Source organism: Pseudorasbora parva, chromosome 5 (assembly GCF_024679245.1).
Source record: "Pseudorasbora parva isolate DD20220531a chromosome 5, ASM2467924v1, whole genome shotgun sequence".
In the NCBI taxonomy this organism is placed as follows: Eukaryota; Metazoa; Chordata; class Actinopteri; order Cypriniformes; family Gobionidae; genus Pseudorasbora; species Pseudorasbora parva.
Genome location: NC_090176.1, coordinates 42,841,269 through 42,857,679, shown reverse-complemented (window position 1 = coordinate 42,857,679; position 16,411 = coordinate 42,841,269). Strand labels below are relative to the sequence as shown.

General features: G+C 35.8%; 1 protein-coding gene across 14 annotated transcripts in view; it reads left to right on the top strand.

Moving 5' to 3' along the window:
* The window catches only part of ttn.2 (titin, tandem duplicate 2), a 171,547-nt gene that overhangs the window by 69,779 nt on the left and 85,357 nt on the right, over nt 1-16,411 (top strand). For 9 of the 14 annotated variants that reach the window (XM_067444370.1, XM_067444373.1, XM_067444378.1 and 6 more), the window contains 29 exons: nt 683-754; nt 957-1,037; nt 1,745-1,819; nt 1,916-1,990; nt 2,365-2,409; nt 4,829-4,873; nt 5,054-5,452; nt 5,574-5,843; nt 5,933-6,208; nt 6,298-6,437; nt 6,521-6,647; nt 6,755-7,021; nt 7,133-7,399; nt 7,579-7,842; nt 8,168-8,307; nt 8,394-8,520; nt 9,017-9,283; nt 9,398-9,664; nt 9,753-10,019; nt 10,143-10,282; nt 11,566-11,692; nt 12,503-12,645; nt 13,891-14,014; nt 14,456-14,722; nt 14,821-14,918; nt 15,082-15,250; nt 15,340-15,606; nt 15,731-15,997; nt 16,091-16,369. In XM_067444370.1, the coding sequence (XP_067300471.1) occupies nt 683-754; nt 957-1,037; nt 1,745-1,819; nt 1,916-1,990; nt 2,365-2,409; nt 4,829-4,873; nt 5,054-5,452; nt 5,574-5,843; nt 5,933-6,208; nt 6,298-6,437; nt 6,521-6,647; nt 6,755-7,021; nt 7,133-7,399; nt 7,579-7,842; nt 8,168-8,307; nt 8,394-8,520; nt 9,017-9,283; nt 9,398-9,664; nt 9,753-10,019; nt 10,143-10,282; nt 11,566-11,692; nt 12,503-12,645; nt 13,891-14,014; nt 14,456-14,722; nt 14,821-14,918; nt 15,082-15,250; nt 15,340-15,606; nt 15,731-15,997; nt 16,091-16,369 (5,352 nt within the window). The remainder of the gene's footprint in view (nt 1-682; nt 755-956; nt 1,038-1,744; nt 1,820-1,915; nt 1,991-2,364; nt 2,410-4,828; nt 4,874-5,053; nt 5,453-5,573; nt 5,844-5,932; nt 6,209-6,297; nt 6,438-6,520; nt 6,648-6,754; nt 7,022-7,132; nt 7,400-7,578; nt 7,843-8,167; nt 8,308-8,393; nt 8,521-9,016; nt 9,284-9,397; nt 9,665-9,752; nt 10,020-10,142; nt 10,283-11,565; nt 11,693-12,502; nt 12,646-13,890; nt 14,015-14,455; nt 14,723-14,820; nt 14,919-15,081; nt 15,251-15,339; nt 15,607-15,730; nt 15,998-16,090; nt 16,370-16,411) is intronic. The other 5 variants (XM_067444380.1, XM_067444379.1, XM_067444367.1 and 2 more) reach the window with 4 other exon arrangements.

Here is a 16,411-nt window from a genome sequence, read left to right as displayed (position 1 = left end):
GAAAGAGGTTCCTTTTTTCTCATAAGAATGAAAACACAGTAACTCAAAATGAAGCTCCCACACTGACAGCAGAAGTAGTTCCACTGAAAAGTAAGCTAGTAAAAGATGTTTTGCAAAAAAAAAACAAAAAAAACAGGTTGTTACATTTCCTAAAGCAGAAGAAGTGCATCAAAAGAAAAAGGTATTTTCGCAGCCTAAACCACAGGAAAAAGATGTTGAGTCTAAAAAGAAGGAAATGGTTGCTGATACTATAAGAGCAGATGCTTTAATACCTCAAAAGAAAGAGGTGACTCTTACAAAAGGTATAATGACATCAGTGTATTTCTCTTATTCTAAAAGTCTTATACTTATAAGTTGTTTATATGTCTTTGTGGTCTTGTATGTCACTTGTCTGCTGTTATCAATATTTATCTTCTTACAATTACATCAAGTTGGATATTGTCAGAGTACAAACACAAAAAAATCATTTTTTTATTTTTATTTTATTTTTTGCTTTCTGACTAACCTCTTCTTTGTCCTGTCTTGAAGTCATACATAAAGTTATGACCCCTGATCTTTAAGTATGTGTGTTCGTAATTTTCCCTGTGTAAAATCATTTTATATTATTTTTGTTTAGTCTAATGGAAAAATGGCTAAAATTGGGTTTGGGTTTATAATATAACATTTTATTTGTGATGTAAAGTGGCAGAACCAGAGAAGAAACCATCTCCAGAGAAGACACCTGTTTCTGTGAAAGACGTGGCACCCCCAAAAGGTACAATGGGGATTCTTCAACAAACTCTTTTGGTCAATTTACATTTTTTTGTTTCCGTTTGTCAAATTATGTGGTCTAATGTGGTTTTGTAGTTTGTCCTGTTTTTGTCAAGTCAGATATCTTGTATTCCGTTTTATTATTTGTTCATCATAACTTAACATTTTTTTTCATCATAACACATTATAATGTAAAATTTTCACAGTTGAAAAGAAACCATCTCCAGAACCAGAAATCAAGAAAGATTCTTTGCCAGAGCCTCAGGCAAAGACAGTTTCCCCAGAAGGTACTTTTTTGTTTGAAATGTATGTTATATGTTTTATCTAACAACCATAGTTTGTTGCTTTAGCATATTTTTTAACCTCAATAGAGGGTCTTAACATACCGTACATTTGCTGTCATGTTTTTATGTCGTATTATTTGTGTTTTGTGTGTGTTGTTTTAACAAGACTGGTATCAAACAGTCTTAATTAAAGTTCATGCTTAGTGAACCACTTTTACTTAGTAAGAGTAAATACTAAATTGTCTTTAATTTTATCACAATTTTGTGTCGTTAAGACACAATCACTTTGGGGGTGCTTAAAACATGTTCTGTCAAGTCTTTGTGAATGCATGTTGCCGTTGTTGTTTGCATGAGTTCTTAATATTGACTAATTTCCAAAGCAAAAATCTTCATATTTTCTTACAATAGTTACTTAAAATATAAGCATTTTTCTTGTATCACTTTAATTAAATTTTAATCCATATGGCATCATATGCAGTAATGTCATGAGAATGTTTTGCACATTACAACTAAAATGATTCTTTATTTTAACATATGCATATAGAGTAGATTTAAGCAGAGCATTCCATGTGTTGTATGTCATTATTGTAATGTCTGTATGTCTATTTCTTAACCTCGATAGAGGTTTAAAATACTGTTCTTTCTTCAAATTGTCATCTTTAAATGTCTTTCGACTTAAATTGACATCACACAACACACTTTATTTTAAGTTAAAGAGGTCAGTAAGAAAGCTGAAGATAAACTCATCTCTAAGCCCAAAGAAGAGAAGACAATTCCACCAAAAGGTATTAAGGGAACCACAAGTCCATATCCCTGTAATGTGCTGAGAAGGAATGTCTAGTTCAGAAATCTCATCATGTCTTTAAAATTCCTTTTCAAAGTACCTACACCTAAAGAACCAGAGAAAACAAAGCCTACTCCAAAGGAAGAACCAGTACTGGTCCAACCAGTGGAAGGTACTGAAACGGAATCCTTCTTAATAAGTACTCCCACTGTTATAATATATCTTTAGGGAATTATTTTTCTTTAAAACAAAGTTGTTAATAAAAGGTAGGTCATAATCTGCTTCTTAATGTAAAAACGTTTTAATATGTGCCATAACGTCTGTCACGTTGTGTCTTGTATGTGTTTCTCTTATGTGTATGCTATTAAGTGAATGCACTTAATAACATCCTCTTTCCACTTTCCACTTAATAAAGAGAGGTGTCTTCTTTAGCAGGTTAACGCACAACCAGTGAAACATTTTGATTTCCATTATTCAATTTAGACACTTTTCTTTGCACTAGACAAGAAATACTGTTATTGTAACTTGTTTTAATTTCTAAATCAGATGGTGAAAAGGGACCAGTTTCTGCACCTGGACCGGGAAAGAAAGGTAAGAGCATTTAAAAAAAGTTAAAATCTTAACTTTAAATATTTTTTTGCAGATGGATGAATCTTTTCAGATTAGACGTTCTCTCTAATTGTACTTATGATGTTATTTTGAATCTGCTTATGTCTGTTAAAAATATATGTTGTCAGTTCCACCTTTGTCACTTTGTCTGTTATTGATTGTGTCCTTTAGTACCCTATTATGTTTTGTCTTGTCATAGTTTGTTGTACTTGGAGGCCAAATGTGGCAGGCTGTCAATGTGTTAAATGTGCTGTGGTTGTTTTTTTGTATGTACTGTTCACTTTATAATGTAATAAATTTCCAAATCTAAAGGCAAAGTTCTTAAAATAACGGAACAAGAAGCAAGATTTGAAATTCCTACCTTGAAGAAAGCTACAAGAGTATCCAAAGATAAAGATGAAGATCAAGAAATGGCCAAACTGAAGAAAGTGGTCAAACCACAAGAGGAGGAACATAAAGAAGGCCCAAAAGTGTATGCAGAGGCTCACACTGAAGTTATCATAACTGAAAGTTATGAGGCAGAAATGCATTTTGAGACTTATGAAACTACCAAGAGAGTTGAGAAAATTCAACCTGAGGTAGACAAAAAGAGGCCTGTTGAACCTGAACAAACATCACTTCAGATAAAACCAGAAAGCGAAGTAGAAGAAAAAGCTAAGAAAATGACAATGGGAAAGGTTTCAAAAAAAGAAACACCGGAGGAACCGGGCTTAGCACTGAAAAAGGTTAAAAAGTTGCCATTAGACAAAAAAGAACAAGAATCTGTCAAATTAAAGCCATTCGAAAAACCTGTAAAACCACCAGCTGAAACTGAAAAAGACACCAAAAAAGATGAAAAAGGAAGAGAAGCTATAGCTTTTGACAGAAGTAGAGAACCAGTTACTTTTCAGAAAGGAGAACGACCTGAAAAGGATGAGAAGCCAAAAGTACTTGATGTCCTCACAAAAAAAGAAGAGCCTTCTGTTCCTGATAAAAAGGAGCCAGATGAAGTTGCCAGTAAAGCAGTAACCAGACCTCCAAAAGATGAAGCACCTTCAGGTCCTAAAGAGAAATTACTTAAAGGTAAAGGTAAAATTCCTTCTAAAGATCAGGAGCCTGAGAAGGTTCAACTAAAGCCTTTTACGAAGAAACCTTCAGCTGGGTCACCAAAAGAAAAGGAGGTTCCAGAGCCAAAAGAACAAAAACAAATTGAGTTGTCACCACTTAGTAGAGCACCAAAAGATGAAATAAAAAAAGAACCAAGTATTCCACCTAAAAAAGTTGACAGTAAAGAAACTCCAGACAAAGGTAAAGAGGTTCAGAAGATACCAACTATAGGACCCGTAGAAGACACAAAGATGCTGGCTAAAAAGGTTGCCCCGGTAAAGGACATTACACCAAAGGAAGATGAAAAGAAGCCTATAGTGACCAAAAAGGGCATTTTACCCAAAGAGGCTGAGAAGAAGGAAGAAATCATTCTAAAACCAGTTGAGGGTGCAAAGGGTGGTGTAGAGCCTGAAAAGATTCCTTCACCTAAGGTTGAGAAACCAAAACCATCTGAATCAGTTCCTGTGGAGAGAAAGCCTAGTGGAGATTTGGCAAAGACGCCTAAGAAAGTTTCACCCAAGGACTCAATTGAAGCTGTTATATTGAAAAAAGTACCTTTGAAGGTTTCACCTGAGGAGGACAAATCTGAAGAAACTCTTCCAATTTCTGAAGTAGAGGAGATTCCAGTCCTAAAGGAGCTGTCTCCTGGAGCTGTACAGTTAAGAAAAGTTTCAACCCAGTTTGAGGAAGAAGTGTTTGAAGAAGAGTTTGAGGTTGAATTTGAAGCTGAAGATGAAGAAGAAGCATGGGGATGGGAGGTTGCTTCTCGAGACAGTTATGGTTCAGAAGGCTCTGAAGAAAGATATTTGGAGGAAGGGGCACTTGAGACTCCTGGAATGCCAGGGGGTAGACGAGGTGAGAGGGTGGCTGTGAACCACACCAATGAATGCCTCATTTTCCGTGCTATGGAAACCAGCACCCTATTGTTATTTATTTTCTTCCCAGATAATTTTCATGTCTACATCCATGTTCATCCACATAAAACTGCTAAATCTTGTCTGCTGCCTTCTTCATCTTCTTCAATTTTCATCGTGGCATGTGTGTTGTATTTTAATGTCTTTTCATCTTGTTTGTTGTTATCTGTGTGTCTTCATTGATCAATGAAATATAACCACTGGTGGTAGGAATGGTCATTGTATTTGGATCATAACTTGTCATCTAACTTCCCATTAATTGGAAGCATGATTTTATCATCTTCATGACCCTTTGTTCCCTATATTTATTTATTAGTATTTTTAGTGTTTCTTTGTCATTTCATTTTGATAAAATTTTCCACGTTTATGAATTGGAAATAATGGATTTTTTTTTTGTCCAGAGGGAAAGCCTAAAGAGGAAGCTGGAAGAGGCAGAGGCTTGAAACGTATGTTTATTTAATAAGTTGCTTTTATTTGATTTTTTTTTTCCACTAGCCATTTTAAACCATTTATATATTCACTCATGACGTTCTCTCTGGAAAGAATGTACCTGCATGAAATGTGTTTACTAATAATTTCTTCAGGTGTAAAGTTTTAGTGAAATTAATTATCTTTTTACATTACAGCAAGACAAACTCCTTCTCCTGGTGATGGAGGAAGGGGTAGAGGCCTGAAGCCTGGCGCTGGTGGTGACAAACCTCCAGGAGATTCACCATTTGGTTTCCAGCTCAAAGCGGTCCCCTTGAAGTTTGTGAAGGAGCTCAAAGATATTGTGTTGCAGGAGGCTGAGTCAATCGGCTCCTCTGCTGTATTCGAGTGCCAAATCTCTCCATCAACTGCTGTCACCACCTGGATGAAAGATGATAGCAATTTAAGGGAGAGTCCAAAGCACAAATTCACATCTGATGGCAAAGACCGGAAACTGCAAATCATTGATGTACAGCTTTCAGACACTGGAGAATACACATGTGTTGCAAAGCTTGGCAACAAAGAGAAAACCTCAAAAGCTAAACTTATTGTTGAAGGTAGTGTGCTGATTATGAGAAAAAAATATGAATATAATGTCATCTTATTTAAAAAATATATACAAAAACAATATCACATAAATTATTTTTCTCTGTTCATTTATTTATTTATTTTTGATAGAATTACCAGTGAAGTTCACAAAGACTCTGGATGAGGAAATGTCTGTGATTAAGGGACAGCCAATGTACCTGACTTGTGAATTGAGCAAAGACAGGGACGTGGTCTGGAAGAAGAATGGAAAAGAGCTCAAGCCAGTTGCTGGCAAAATTCAAATCAATGTAATTGGACTGCAGCGCTCTGTGACAATCCAAGACGCAAATGATGATGATGCTGGTGTTTACACTTGCGAGTGTGAGGATATCAAGACACAAGCCAATGTCAAAGTCATTGGTATGCATATGGTCATCTTTATAGTTATTCACTTTCGCTATTAATGGTTTTGTACCAAAAATTACTGAACTAAATATCTTCTTTTGCAGAAATAATCAGAGATTGGTTGACAAAACCTTTGAGGGACCAGCATGTAAAACCAAAGGCTACTGCCACATTCAAGTGTGAACTGTACAAGGACACTCCCAACTGGAAGTGGTTCAAGGGAGATGAAGAAATTCCTACTGACCCTACAAATAAGGTTGAAGTGAAAAAGGATGGAAAAGAAATCACACTTACAATCAAGAATGCTCAACCTGGTGATGTTGGAGAGTATGCCATAGAAGTTGAGGGCCGCAGATATGCAGCAAAACTCACTCTTGGAGGTGTGTTAGAAAGACTTTTCATGTATTACCTTTTGGAGAATATTGTTTTTGTATTCCCTTAAATACTATTTTGACTGTCAAAAATATAGAGCGTGAAGCTGAGATCTTGAAGCCTCTTGCTAGTGTGGAGGTGGTCGAGAAAGGGGAGGCCAACTTTGAAACAGAAATTTCAGAAGATGATGTGCCTGGAGAATGGAAACTTAGAGGACATGTTCTGACAAGATCACCAGTAAGGTTATATATAATTGAAGAAGATTCATTACTTTATATAGGCTGCTTTAAATAAGTAATTTTATAATTTTTCATCCTCAGACTTGTGATATCAGAGCTGAAGGAAATAAAAGATTCCTGACATTGAAAAATATTCAACTTGACCAGGCTGGAGAAGTCTCTTACCAAGCTTTGAATGCCATGACCAGTGCAATGCTAACAGTCAAAGGTATTTTGATGAGCACAAAATATTTGTCTGAACAAGAAATGCAGTATTTATCAACTGAAGAGGGTGAAATATAACTATACTGTGATAACTATTATTCACACCCATAGAAATTGAAATGGACTTCACAGTCCCATTGAAGGATGTTACTGTGCATGAAAAGAAGCAGGCAAAGTTTGAGTGCACGATCACAAAAGATGTGCCTAAAGTCATGTGGTTGAGAGGATCTGATATTGTAACATCAGACCAAAAATATGATATCATTGATGATGGAAAGAAACACATGTTGGTCATAAACCACTGTGAATTTGAGGATGAGGGAGAATACACTATTGAAGTGTTGGGTAAAACGTCAATAGCCAAATTGACAGTTGAGGGTAAGTTTTCATTCAAGCAATATTTAGTTACCATGGGGTCCTCTGAAAAATGTGTTTTGTTCACAAAATCACCAAGCTAAAATGGTTTTGCAATGGACTAACACATTATAGGTATGCGGCTGAAATTCATCTCACCAATATCGGATCAAACTGTTAAGGAAGGTAAAACGGCTCGGTTTGAGCTTGAACTGTCCCATGACAATGTACCTGTGACATGGTACAAAAACGAAACAAAATTGCATCCGAGCAGAACTGTACTTACGCATGTTGATGGAAAGAAACATATACTAGAAATCAAGGATGCTACTCTAGATGATACTTGCCAAATAAAAGCAGAGGCTAAAGGATTGTCGACAACAGCAAACCTGACGGTGCTAGGTAACTTTTCATATATACATGTATATATATGATGGTGGTGGTGGTGGTGGTGGTAAAAAAGTGATCTTGAAATCTGTAATCTAGTGACAATAAACATATAAAACTGTTTCATTCCACAAACTACATTACTGGTTCTCTAAACTTTAATGCTTTTTTACATTTTATTTACTTTAATATAGAGGGAGATGCCTACTTCACAATTAAACTACAAGATTACACAGCAGTTGAGAAAGATGAGGTCAATCTTGACTGCGAGCTCAGTAAAGATGTTCCTGTGAAATGGTTCCACAATGAGACTGAAATTAAAGCCTCCAAGATGGTTACCATGAAAGTTGAAGGAAAACGAAGAATCCTAAACATCAAGAAAATTGAAGACAAAGACAAAGGATTATATGTTTGCGACTGTGGAACAGACAAGACTTCTGCCACCATGAACATTGAAGGTCAGTGTGATGGTCATAAAATGCAAATTGTAAATACTGGTTGTTTTTTTGTTTTTGTTTTGCTTTAATTTGCCCAACAAAAATGGTGGTAATGTTTGAGGTTTTTTTTGGTTTGTTCTATATAATCTCTCTCTCTCTCTCTCTCTCTCTCTCTCTCTCTCTCTCTCTCTCTCTCTCTCTCTCTCTCTCTCTCTCTCTCTCTCTCTCTCTCTCTCTCTCTCTCTCTCTCTTTCTCTCTCTCTCTCTCTCTCTCTTCTCTCTCTCTCTCTCTCTCTCTCTCTCTATATATATATATATATATATATACAAAACATTTTTATTTCAGCTCGTGATATCAAAGTGGTGCGACCCATGTATGGCGTTGAGCTCTTTGATGGTGAGACAGCGCGTTTTGAGGTTGAAATCTCAGAAGATGATGTCCATGGCCAATGGAAATTGCAAGGAGAAGTCCTCACTTCATCACCTGTAAAGATACTAAAACTATTTGAAATGGTGACTCATATAATGTTTATATGAACAGCTTAATTGTATTTTTGTCTTTGTGGCAACAGGATGTTGAAATCATTGAAGATGGAGCTAAGCACATCTTAACTTTGTACAACTGCAAAGTGTCCCAGACCGGAGAGGTTTCATTCCAGGGTGCCAATGCAAAATGTTCTGCCAATCTAAAAGTGAAAGGTACATTATACCTAAATTCTCGATCAGTGGTTCTAAAACTTTTTCATGCTAATGGCAGACTTCATCTGTTGAATGAAAAGTGTGGCTCTCTGAATTACTATGAATTACTCTTTTAAGATAGCTTGCAACATACATACATACATACATACATACATACATAATTCAATTCTGTATTTTACCACTATTTTCTAGAGTGCTGTTTTGTTTTTACATTTTCTGGAATTAACTAGACTGGTGTGTATATACATTGCAATAATAAACCAGTTAAATTATTACAGTGAAACACTTTACCATAAATTCATGTTAACACAATGATTATAATGATTTAATTAATCAGTTTATTATTTAATTGTGGGTGCTTGTAAATTCAAATTATTTTATTTATTTAAACCAAGGTATTTAAAGGTATTTAAAAAAAAAAAAAAAAAAATTCAGCCCACAGAGCACCATTTGAGAGCCATTACAGATTGTTGATGTTCTTTATATATTTTTGCAGACCTTCCCATTTCTTTTGTAACACCTCTGGCTGATGTACATGTATATGAGAAAGATGAGGCAAGGTTTGAGTGTGAGATTTCAAGACCGCCAAAGAGCTTCCATTGGTTCAAAGGATCTCAGGAGATTACAACTGATGATAAATTTGAGGTACTTCAGGAAGGCAAAAGATACATTCTGGTGGTCAAATCTGCTGCCTATGAGGATGAGGCTAAGTACATTTTTGAGGCTGAAGACAAGAGAACATCTGCCAAGCTTGTTATTCAGGGTAAGTGTAAAAAAATAAATACATTATTTAAAAAAATATTTTGCCCATTTTTTCATATTTTTTTTAAGTGAAGACTACTGCCAGATTGAATCATGTGCTTCTCTATTTCACCAGGCATCCGTCTTGAGTTTGTCAGACCCATTAAAGATGTCACTGTTAAGGAGCGTGAGACTGCAGAATTCAGTATTGAACTCTCTCATGAGAAGGTTCAAGTCACCTGGTACAAGAATGACGTGCGTTTGCATCCAAGCAAAGTAGTGCACATGTCTGAGGATGGCAAGATCCATACTCTGTCCTTTAAAGAGGTGTCTATTGATGACACATCTCTCATTAAAGTTGAGGCTCTTGGAAAAACATGTGAGGCAATGCTCACTGTACTTGGTAGGTGTTAAAAAATAGTAGACACTTATTATAGTATCTTAGAGTGCTTGTAATTAATAACATTCAATTTCTTCTTGTGTATCAACAGAGGGAGAACCTTACTTTACTACCAAGTTGCAGGACTACACTGCAGTTGAGAAGGATGAGGTTGTCCTGATGTGCGAAGTGAGCAAATCATCTGCTCAGGTGAAATGGTTCAAAGACGGCAAGGAGATCACTCCCTCTAAGAACGTCCTCTTCAGAGCTGATGGAAAGAAACGTATCCTGACAGTAAAGAAGGCAGAGAAGGCCAACATTGGTGATTATGTGTGTGACTGCGGCTCTGACAAAACAGCAGCCAAGCTTAATATTGAAGGTATGTACTTAATGCATTTTTGTATTATTTTATTCTATATACTGATTGATAGATTAAATTGATCAAATCTCTATGAACTGCTATAACCTAGTCTCTACTTCTCTCTTCTTCTTTTCTTTGCAGAACGTGATATTAAGGTTGTCCGTCCACTGTACAGTGTGGAGGTTACAGAGACAGAGACTGCTCGCTTTGAGACAGAAATCTCTGAGGAGGATGTGCATGGACACTGGAAACTCAAAGGAGATGCCCTGCACCAGTCACCGGTAAATTTCTGTTTGTTACAAAACACCAAAGAGTGATTTCTCAATAGCAAATTAGCATAACTTATAGATGCTCTTTAGACATTTGTTTATCACAGCTATAATTTGAGTTAACCTCATGGGTGCCACTGTCCTTATACGAAGATATTGTATTTTAGGGAATTTCTCTGACACCATACTTGTCACAGCCTGGATGTCATGTACAGAGTACATTCAGGGCTTTTCAGAGATACCATTTGTTTTGCCAGGACAACAACAACTTGTTGGTCTTTAAAATAGACTGAATTATATAATTTAGCACACTTATGGAATATGGGGTTTCTAAGCGAAATACGACTTTATGTTACAAGACACAAGGCATTGATTTCATACATGTCCTCATTAGAGGATACTGGGACTTAAAGTTTGTGTATCAGGCAATTGGATAGGTAAATAGGGAAAGATAACATCAGGATACACATCAATTTTCCTATGAAATATTACTATGAAAATGTTAACTATTACTTAAAGACTAATGAAAAGTTAAAAGAAAACTATTACTCCCATTATTACACTTGTTTTTTCATTACATGTTGCTCCAAGAACATATTAATATGCAAATTAAATAGTTAATGGATACATTCCATTGAATGGGAAAACCTATTTATGGCCATTTTACCCACATACATATTGCAAAAAAATAAAATGGTATATCAATTCATTCCATTATATATTTCGCAACATAGTTCTGTAAACAAAGTTTGGTTTAAAAAAATCCTGATTCCTAAAAAAATGTTGATTGGTGAATGAAAACAAATCCCATTGTTTTTGCCTATACATGTCATTTTCGAGTCCCAGTGTCCACTTAAGATGACATGGCATAACATATGAATAATATATCATTCAACAATTTACATTTGTTTCTTATGTTCTAAAACAATGTAATGACTTGACAAAATACAGAATTCTAAAAACTTTGTTTTCCTGGCTCTTAGGAGGTTAATTTAATTTTGAATGAAATCCTAATAACAAGTTGTATTAAATGTATAGTTAATGCAAACAAGCTAATTCTGTCATACACCTTCATGTTGTTCTTTAATATGTATTTGTCATAAATATTGCATAAAAGTCTTTTCACAAAGCACCATAAAATTATAAAGGTAGTAGGTACTAACTATGCACTGTGTGTGATGTATAGATTGTAATTTAGAGATTACTATTAAATTATTTGATTGTATTTTCATAAGTGTGAATTGTTCTCTGTGCTAAAATGATCTTTCAAGCATATTTTTCATTTAATTTATTAGGACTGTGAAATTAAAGAGGAAGGCACCAAGCACATGCTTATCCTTTATAATGTCCGGATGGATATGGCTGGTGGTGTAGACTTCAGTGCTGCTAATGCTAAATCAAGTGCTCAGCTCCGAGTTAAAGGTGAGAGTGATGAATACAATTCCTTCTTAGCATATATTGGATGAGCCAGAGAAATGGTATATCATTGGACAGACCAGAAACAATTTTTATTGAGTCACAAAGACAGATGATATGTGCTGCTCTGGAATACAGTATGTGAATTAAAGGCAGTTAAATTAGTTGGCCTCTACAGTTTATCATTAGCTCATAAATTACTCTGACAGATGTCATGTAGTGATAACAGGGTGTGAAAAGCATTTATTATGGCAGGGATTAATGTTTTACAGATAGGCAGCCAAACTATTTATTTTTTTTATTTTTATTTTTTTAATACTCATGCTTTAGAAACAGTAGTTATGACATGCCATTCCTTAACCATGATGTGAGATTGTTTTTGTCTATTATAATTTTATTTAACATGTAACATTCTCCATTTCCTGGAAAATTCCAGCAGGTTGATTGACAGTAACATATTTCCAAGCAGGGTGTCATTACAGGGGTGGGCTAGTGGCCAATCAGGTGTTGCGGTTATTTTAGAATCTGCATGCCATATCTAGAGAGGCTCTGTCAGTGATTGGCAGAGGCTTAACAGACCTACCTCCAATTTTTTTTCTTACCATATACATCTTAAAGAAACTCGGTATGCAAATGAAGTAGGCCCCCCAACGCAAGTCCCTCTCTTGCTGAATCCCACTTGTCCTGGAGGCTTACTGGCTCCAGAGCAGTGGCCTGTTGTCAGCGGGAAAGCGCTATGTGGATTTGTAGTTAAGGGATTACCAGTGTCTCTTGGAACTTGGAGGTGACTAACAATGTCTTCTCCTGAATCCAAAGCACGAGTGATAGGCCTCTTGCGGCCTCTCAAGGATGTAACAGTGACAGCTGGAGAGACTGCAACCTTTGACTGCGAACTGTCTTATGAGGGCATACCTGTGGAATGGTTCCTTGGGGGTACAAAGCTGGAACCAAGTGACAGAGTAAGTGTGCATGTTGTCCTGTGTAAATGTATGCATCATTTGTGGTTTTGGGGAAATCACTTTACTGTATATGCAAGAATTGAATCATAGATGGATTAATCAATTCAAGATGGTCGCTCAGGCCCTTTAGGTGATAACCTGCTAATGGGATACCATGAAAATGAGTTGTGGTAAATTGTGTTTAACCTCTAGGATTAATTTTTTTTTGAATATTAAACAGCTGAAAGACATTTATATTTTTCCTGCATATTGGATGATAGTTAACATTTGTGAGTTAAATGCTTTCCTCATATAAGGACCTGGAGGATCAGGATACCAGTTGAGCATTTGATCCGGGTTTTGCGATAACACACAGGGCTATTCTGCCCTGCAAGCGTTCCTCTGGTTATTTTTAACTGCTTCAAGACTCTATGTGCAGTGGCAGGTGGCAAGAGGCCTTTTTTACAGACGTAGCTTGTATCGACACATAGCAATGTATGTATTTATTTATGTGTTTTGGTAGAAGCATTAATGTGTCATGTCATTTGCATTGTGAGTTAGAGCTTCAGTAATGGCCTATTTTACATTATACTTAAAAGCAAATGATTTTGGTAAAAGACCGTACATTTTGGTGACATACAGCTGTGGTTTAAGATCTGTTTATATTCCTGATATGTTTGAATGAGAACATTTAGTACTAATGAACCCTAATTCTACCAGTTATGTTTGTTTTTGGACAGATATGTCTTTTGATTTCAGTGTGTGTACTTTCTGTATTTTATTAATATTGTGCAATTTTTATTACATAAGTCATTATAATGTTTAACAACATGACATTTTTTTAATGTACGGGAACGTTTTTAGAAATGGTTCTCAACAACAACAACAAAAGATTTAGCTGCAGAATGCTTGAATTGATGATTTAGGAATATTATGTTAATTTTAAAATAAAAATCAGCTTGTTTTATTTAATTTTTTTAAGGATGAATTTAAAGAAGATGTTAGTTGTAAACAAATCATATGAATCAAATCAACATCTGTCAATCTTTTCATCTTAGCTAATTTAGCCTTATTTGATGTTACACAAGCAAAATTTAAGAGTGTCTAAATAGGCTCCCAGGGCACACATTTGATGCAGTGCAGGTGTGAAATTGAGAACAGTTCCTAGTGCTCAGCTGCTAATGTCTATTGCAGAGGGGCAGTAAATAGCCTCCCCACTCTTGACACGGAAAGGGGTTGATTTATCAATTGGTTTGATCTGCACAGGTGGTGACACGGGCAGAAGGCAGAACTCACACGCTGACCCTTAGGGATGTGAAGCTGACAGAGGCAGGAGAAGTAAAACTCACTGCAAAGGACTTTGTGACACAGGCTCAACTCATTGTAAATGGTGGGTGCCATTTATTCACTATAAAATGCATATTTACTGTACTTCCACTCTCTTGCTAACAAGCATCACACATATTTTTAAATCAGTGAGTGCTCATGTTCAGGGATAAGTAAATATTGTAGTATTGTAATTGGTACTGTGGTGGTAAATATAAGTGCTCTTAATAGAGCTAAGGTGCTTCTCACCAACACAAAACACTCTTAAACGTGCAAAAAAAGTGTATTTCACTGTTTAAAAGAAAGATATATATGTATAATTATTATATAATTAGTATTTTATATATATATATATATATATATATATATATATATATATATATATATATATATATATATATGTGTGTGTGTGTATAATTAGTCTTTATTAAATTGTTGGTACTGGAAAAACACTTTTAAAAACAGTAGTTTAAATTAATAAAACACAAATGAATTTGCTACACAGAGCCTCCAGTTGAATTTACCAAACCTCTGGAGGACCAGACTGTTGAAGAGGAAGCCACTGCTGAACTAGAGTGTGAAGTCTCCAAAGAGAAAGCAGAGGTCAGCTGGTTTAGAGATGGGAAAGAAATTCGCAAAACCAAGAAGTATGACATGGTGGCTGATGGCCGTAAGAGAAAACTTGTTATCCATGACTGCACACTTGATGACTCAAAGACATATACCTGCGATGCTAAACAGTTCAAGACTTCAGCCTTCTTAAATGTTGAACGTAAGTCAACCAGAATGAAAAGCAATGCTAATTACAATTTAAATAATGCTTATTAAAAAAAAATAAAACACTGAATTTGATTACCTTTTGTTTTTCAGCTCCACATGTTGAGTTTACAAAGCCACTCCATGATGTTGAGGTCAAAGAGAAGGAATCTGCCAGATTTGAATGTGAAGTGTCTCGTGAAAGTGCAAAGGTTTGTTGTCTAATATTATCTAATATAAACTGAAATTTTGAACAGTAATATTTTACAGTATAATTCATAAATTAGATAGTCTGTCACATAATTGTCTGAAATTGACTTGGAAAAAAATTGGAAAACTCTTTCATTGGTATATTCCATTGTCCTTTTTGAATAGGTTCGCTGGTTCAAAGATGGCAATGAAATCAGAAAAGGCAAAAAATATGAGATGATTTCTGAAGGATTAAAACGTATTCTCATCATAAGCAAGTCTGTCTTTGATGATGAAGCAGAATATGAATGTGATGCTAGGACCTCCAAATCCTCTGGAATGCTGACTGTTGTTGGTAAGTTATCCTGTTTATTTGTAGTCTGAACAGTCTTCAACAGCTTACTTTGAACAGTAAACTGATTTGCTTGAGCTCTCTTACCACAGAGGAGGAGGCTAGATTCACAAAGAACTTGGCTAATGTCGAAGGCACTGAAACGGACAGTGTTAAACTGATTTGTGAGGTCTCCAAGCCCAGTGCGGAGGTTTCATGGTACAAGGGTGACCAAGAGTTGCCTGAAGTTGGTAGATATGAGCATATTGCAGATGGAAAAAAGAGAATCCTCATTATTAAGGGCCTTCGTTTGGATGATGCTGGAGAGTACCACTGCAAACTTTCAACCTCACAGACCACAGGGAACCTGAAGATTAATGGTGAGACTTTGTCTTGTCCCTAAAAAAAACTTTTTTTTCTTATAAACTTTAAACCTTGTTTCTATAAACTTGCTCCATACTTGTGATTGACATTTTATCTTAATCTTTTTACTTACCCTTTTAGAACTTGCTGCTGAGTTCATTGCCAGGCCTCAAAACCAGGAAGTGGTTGAAGGTGAAAAGGCACAATTTGTGTGCTCAGTCTCAAAAGATACGTATGAAGTGAAATGGCTCAAAGGAGATAAGGAACTTCAGTCAGATGACAAATATGATATTATTTCTGAGGGCAAAAAGAGAGTTCTTGTTATTAAAAATTGTGAACTCAAGGATGAGGGTGGATTTGTAGTCCTCATTGGAACCACAAGAGCCTCAGCTGATTTGACTGTGCTTGGTATGTACAGTATGTTGCTGGTTTTTATTTTTATTTTTTAGAAATGCTGACAGAAATATGAAAATTCTGATGTTTTGCTGTGTTTTATTACAGAAAAGCTTAGGATTGTCACTCCTCTTAGAGACATAAAGGCAAATGAAGGACAAGAAACTGTCCTCAATTGTGAAGTTAACACTGAGGATGCAAAGGCCAAATGGCTAAAGAATAATGAGACATTATTTGAAAGTAGTAAGTTCATCATGGTCCAGAAGGACAATGTATTCTCTCTGAGGATCAAAGACACCCACAAATCAGATGAGGCCAACTACACCATTACACTGACCAACCAGCGTGGTGAACATGCAAATAGCGCTGCCAACCTCACTGTGCAAGGTATGGCATATGGATGTCCTTTGTTTTTTATAGTTTTTTTTA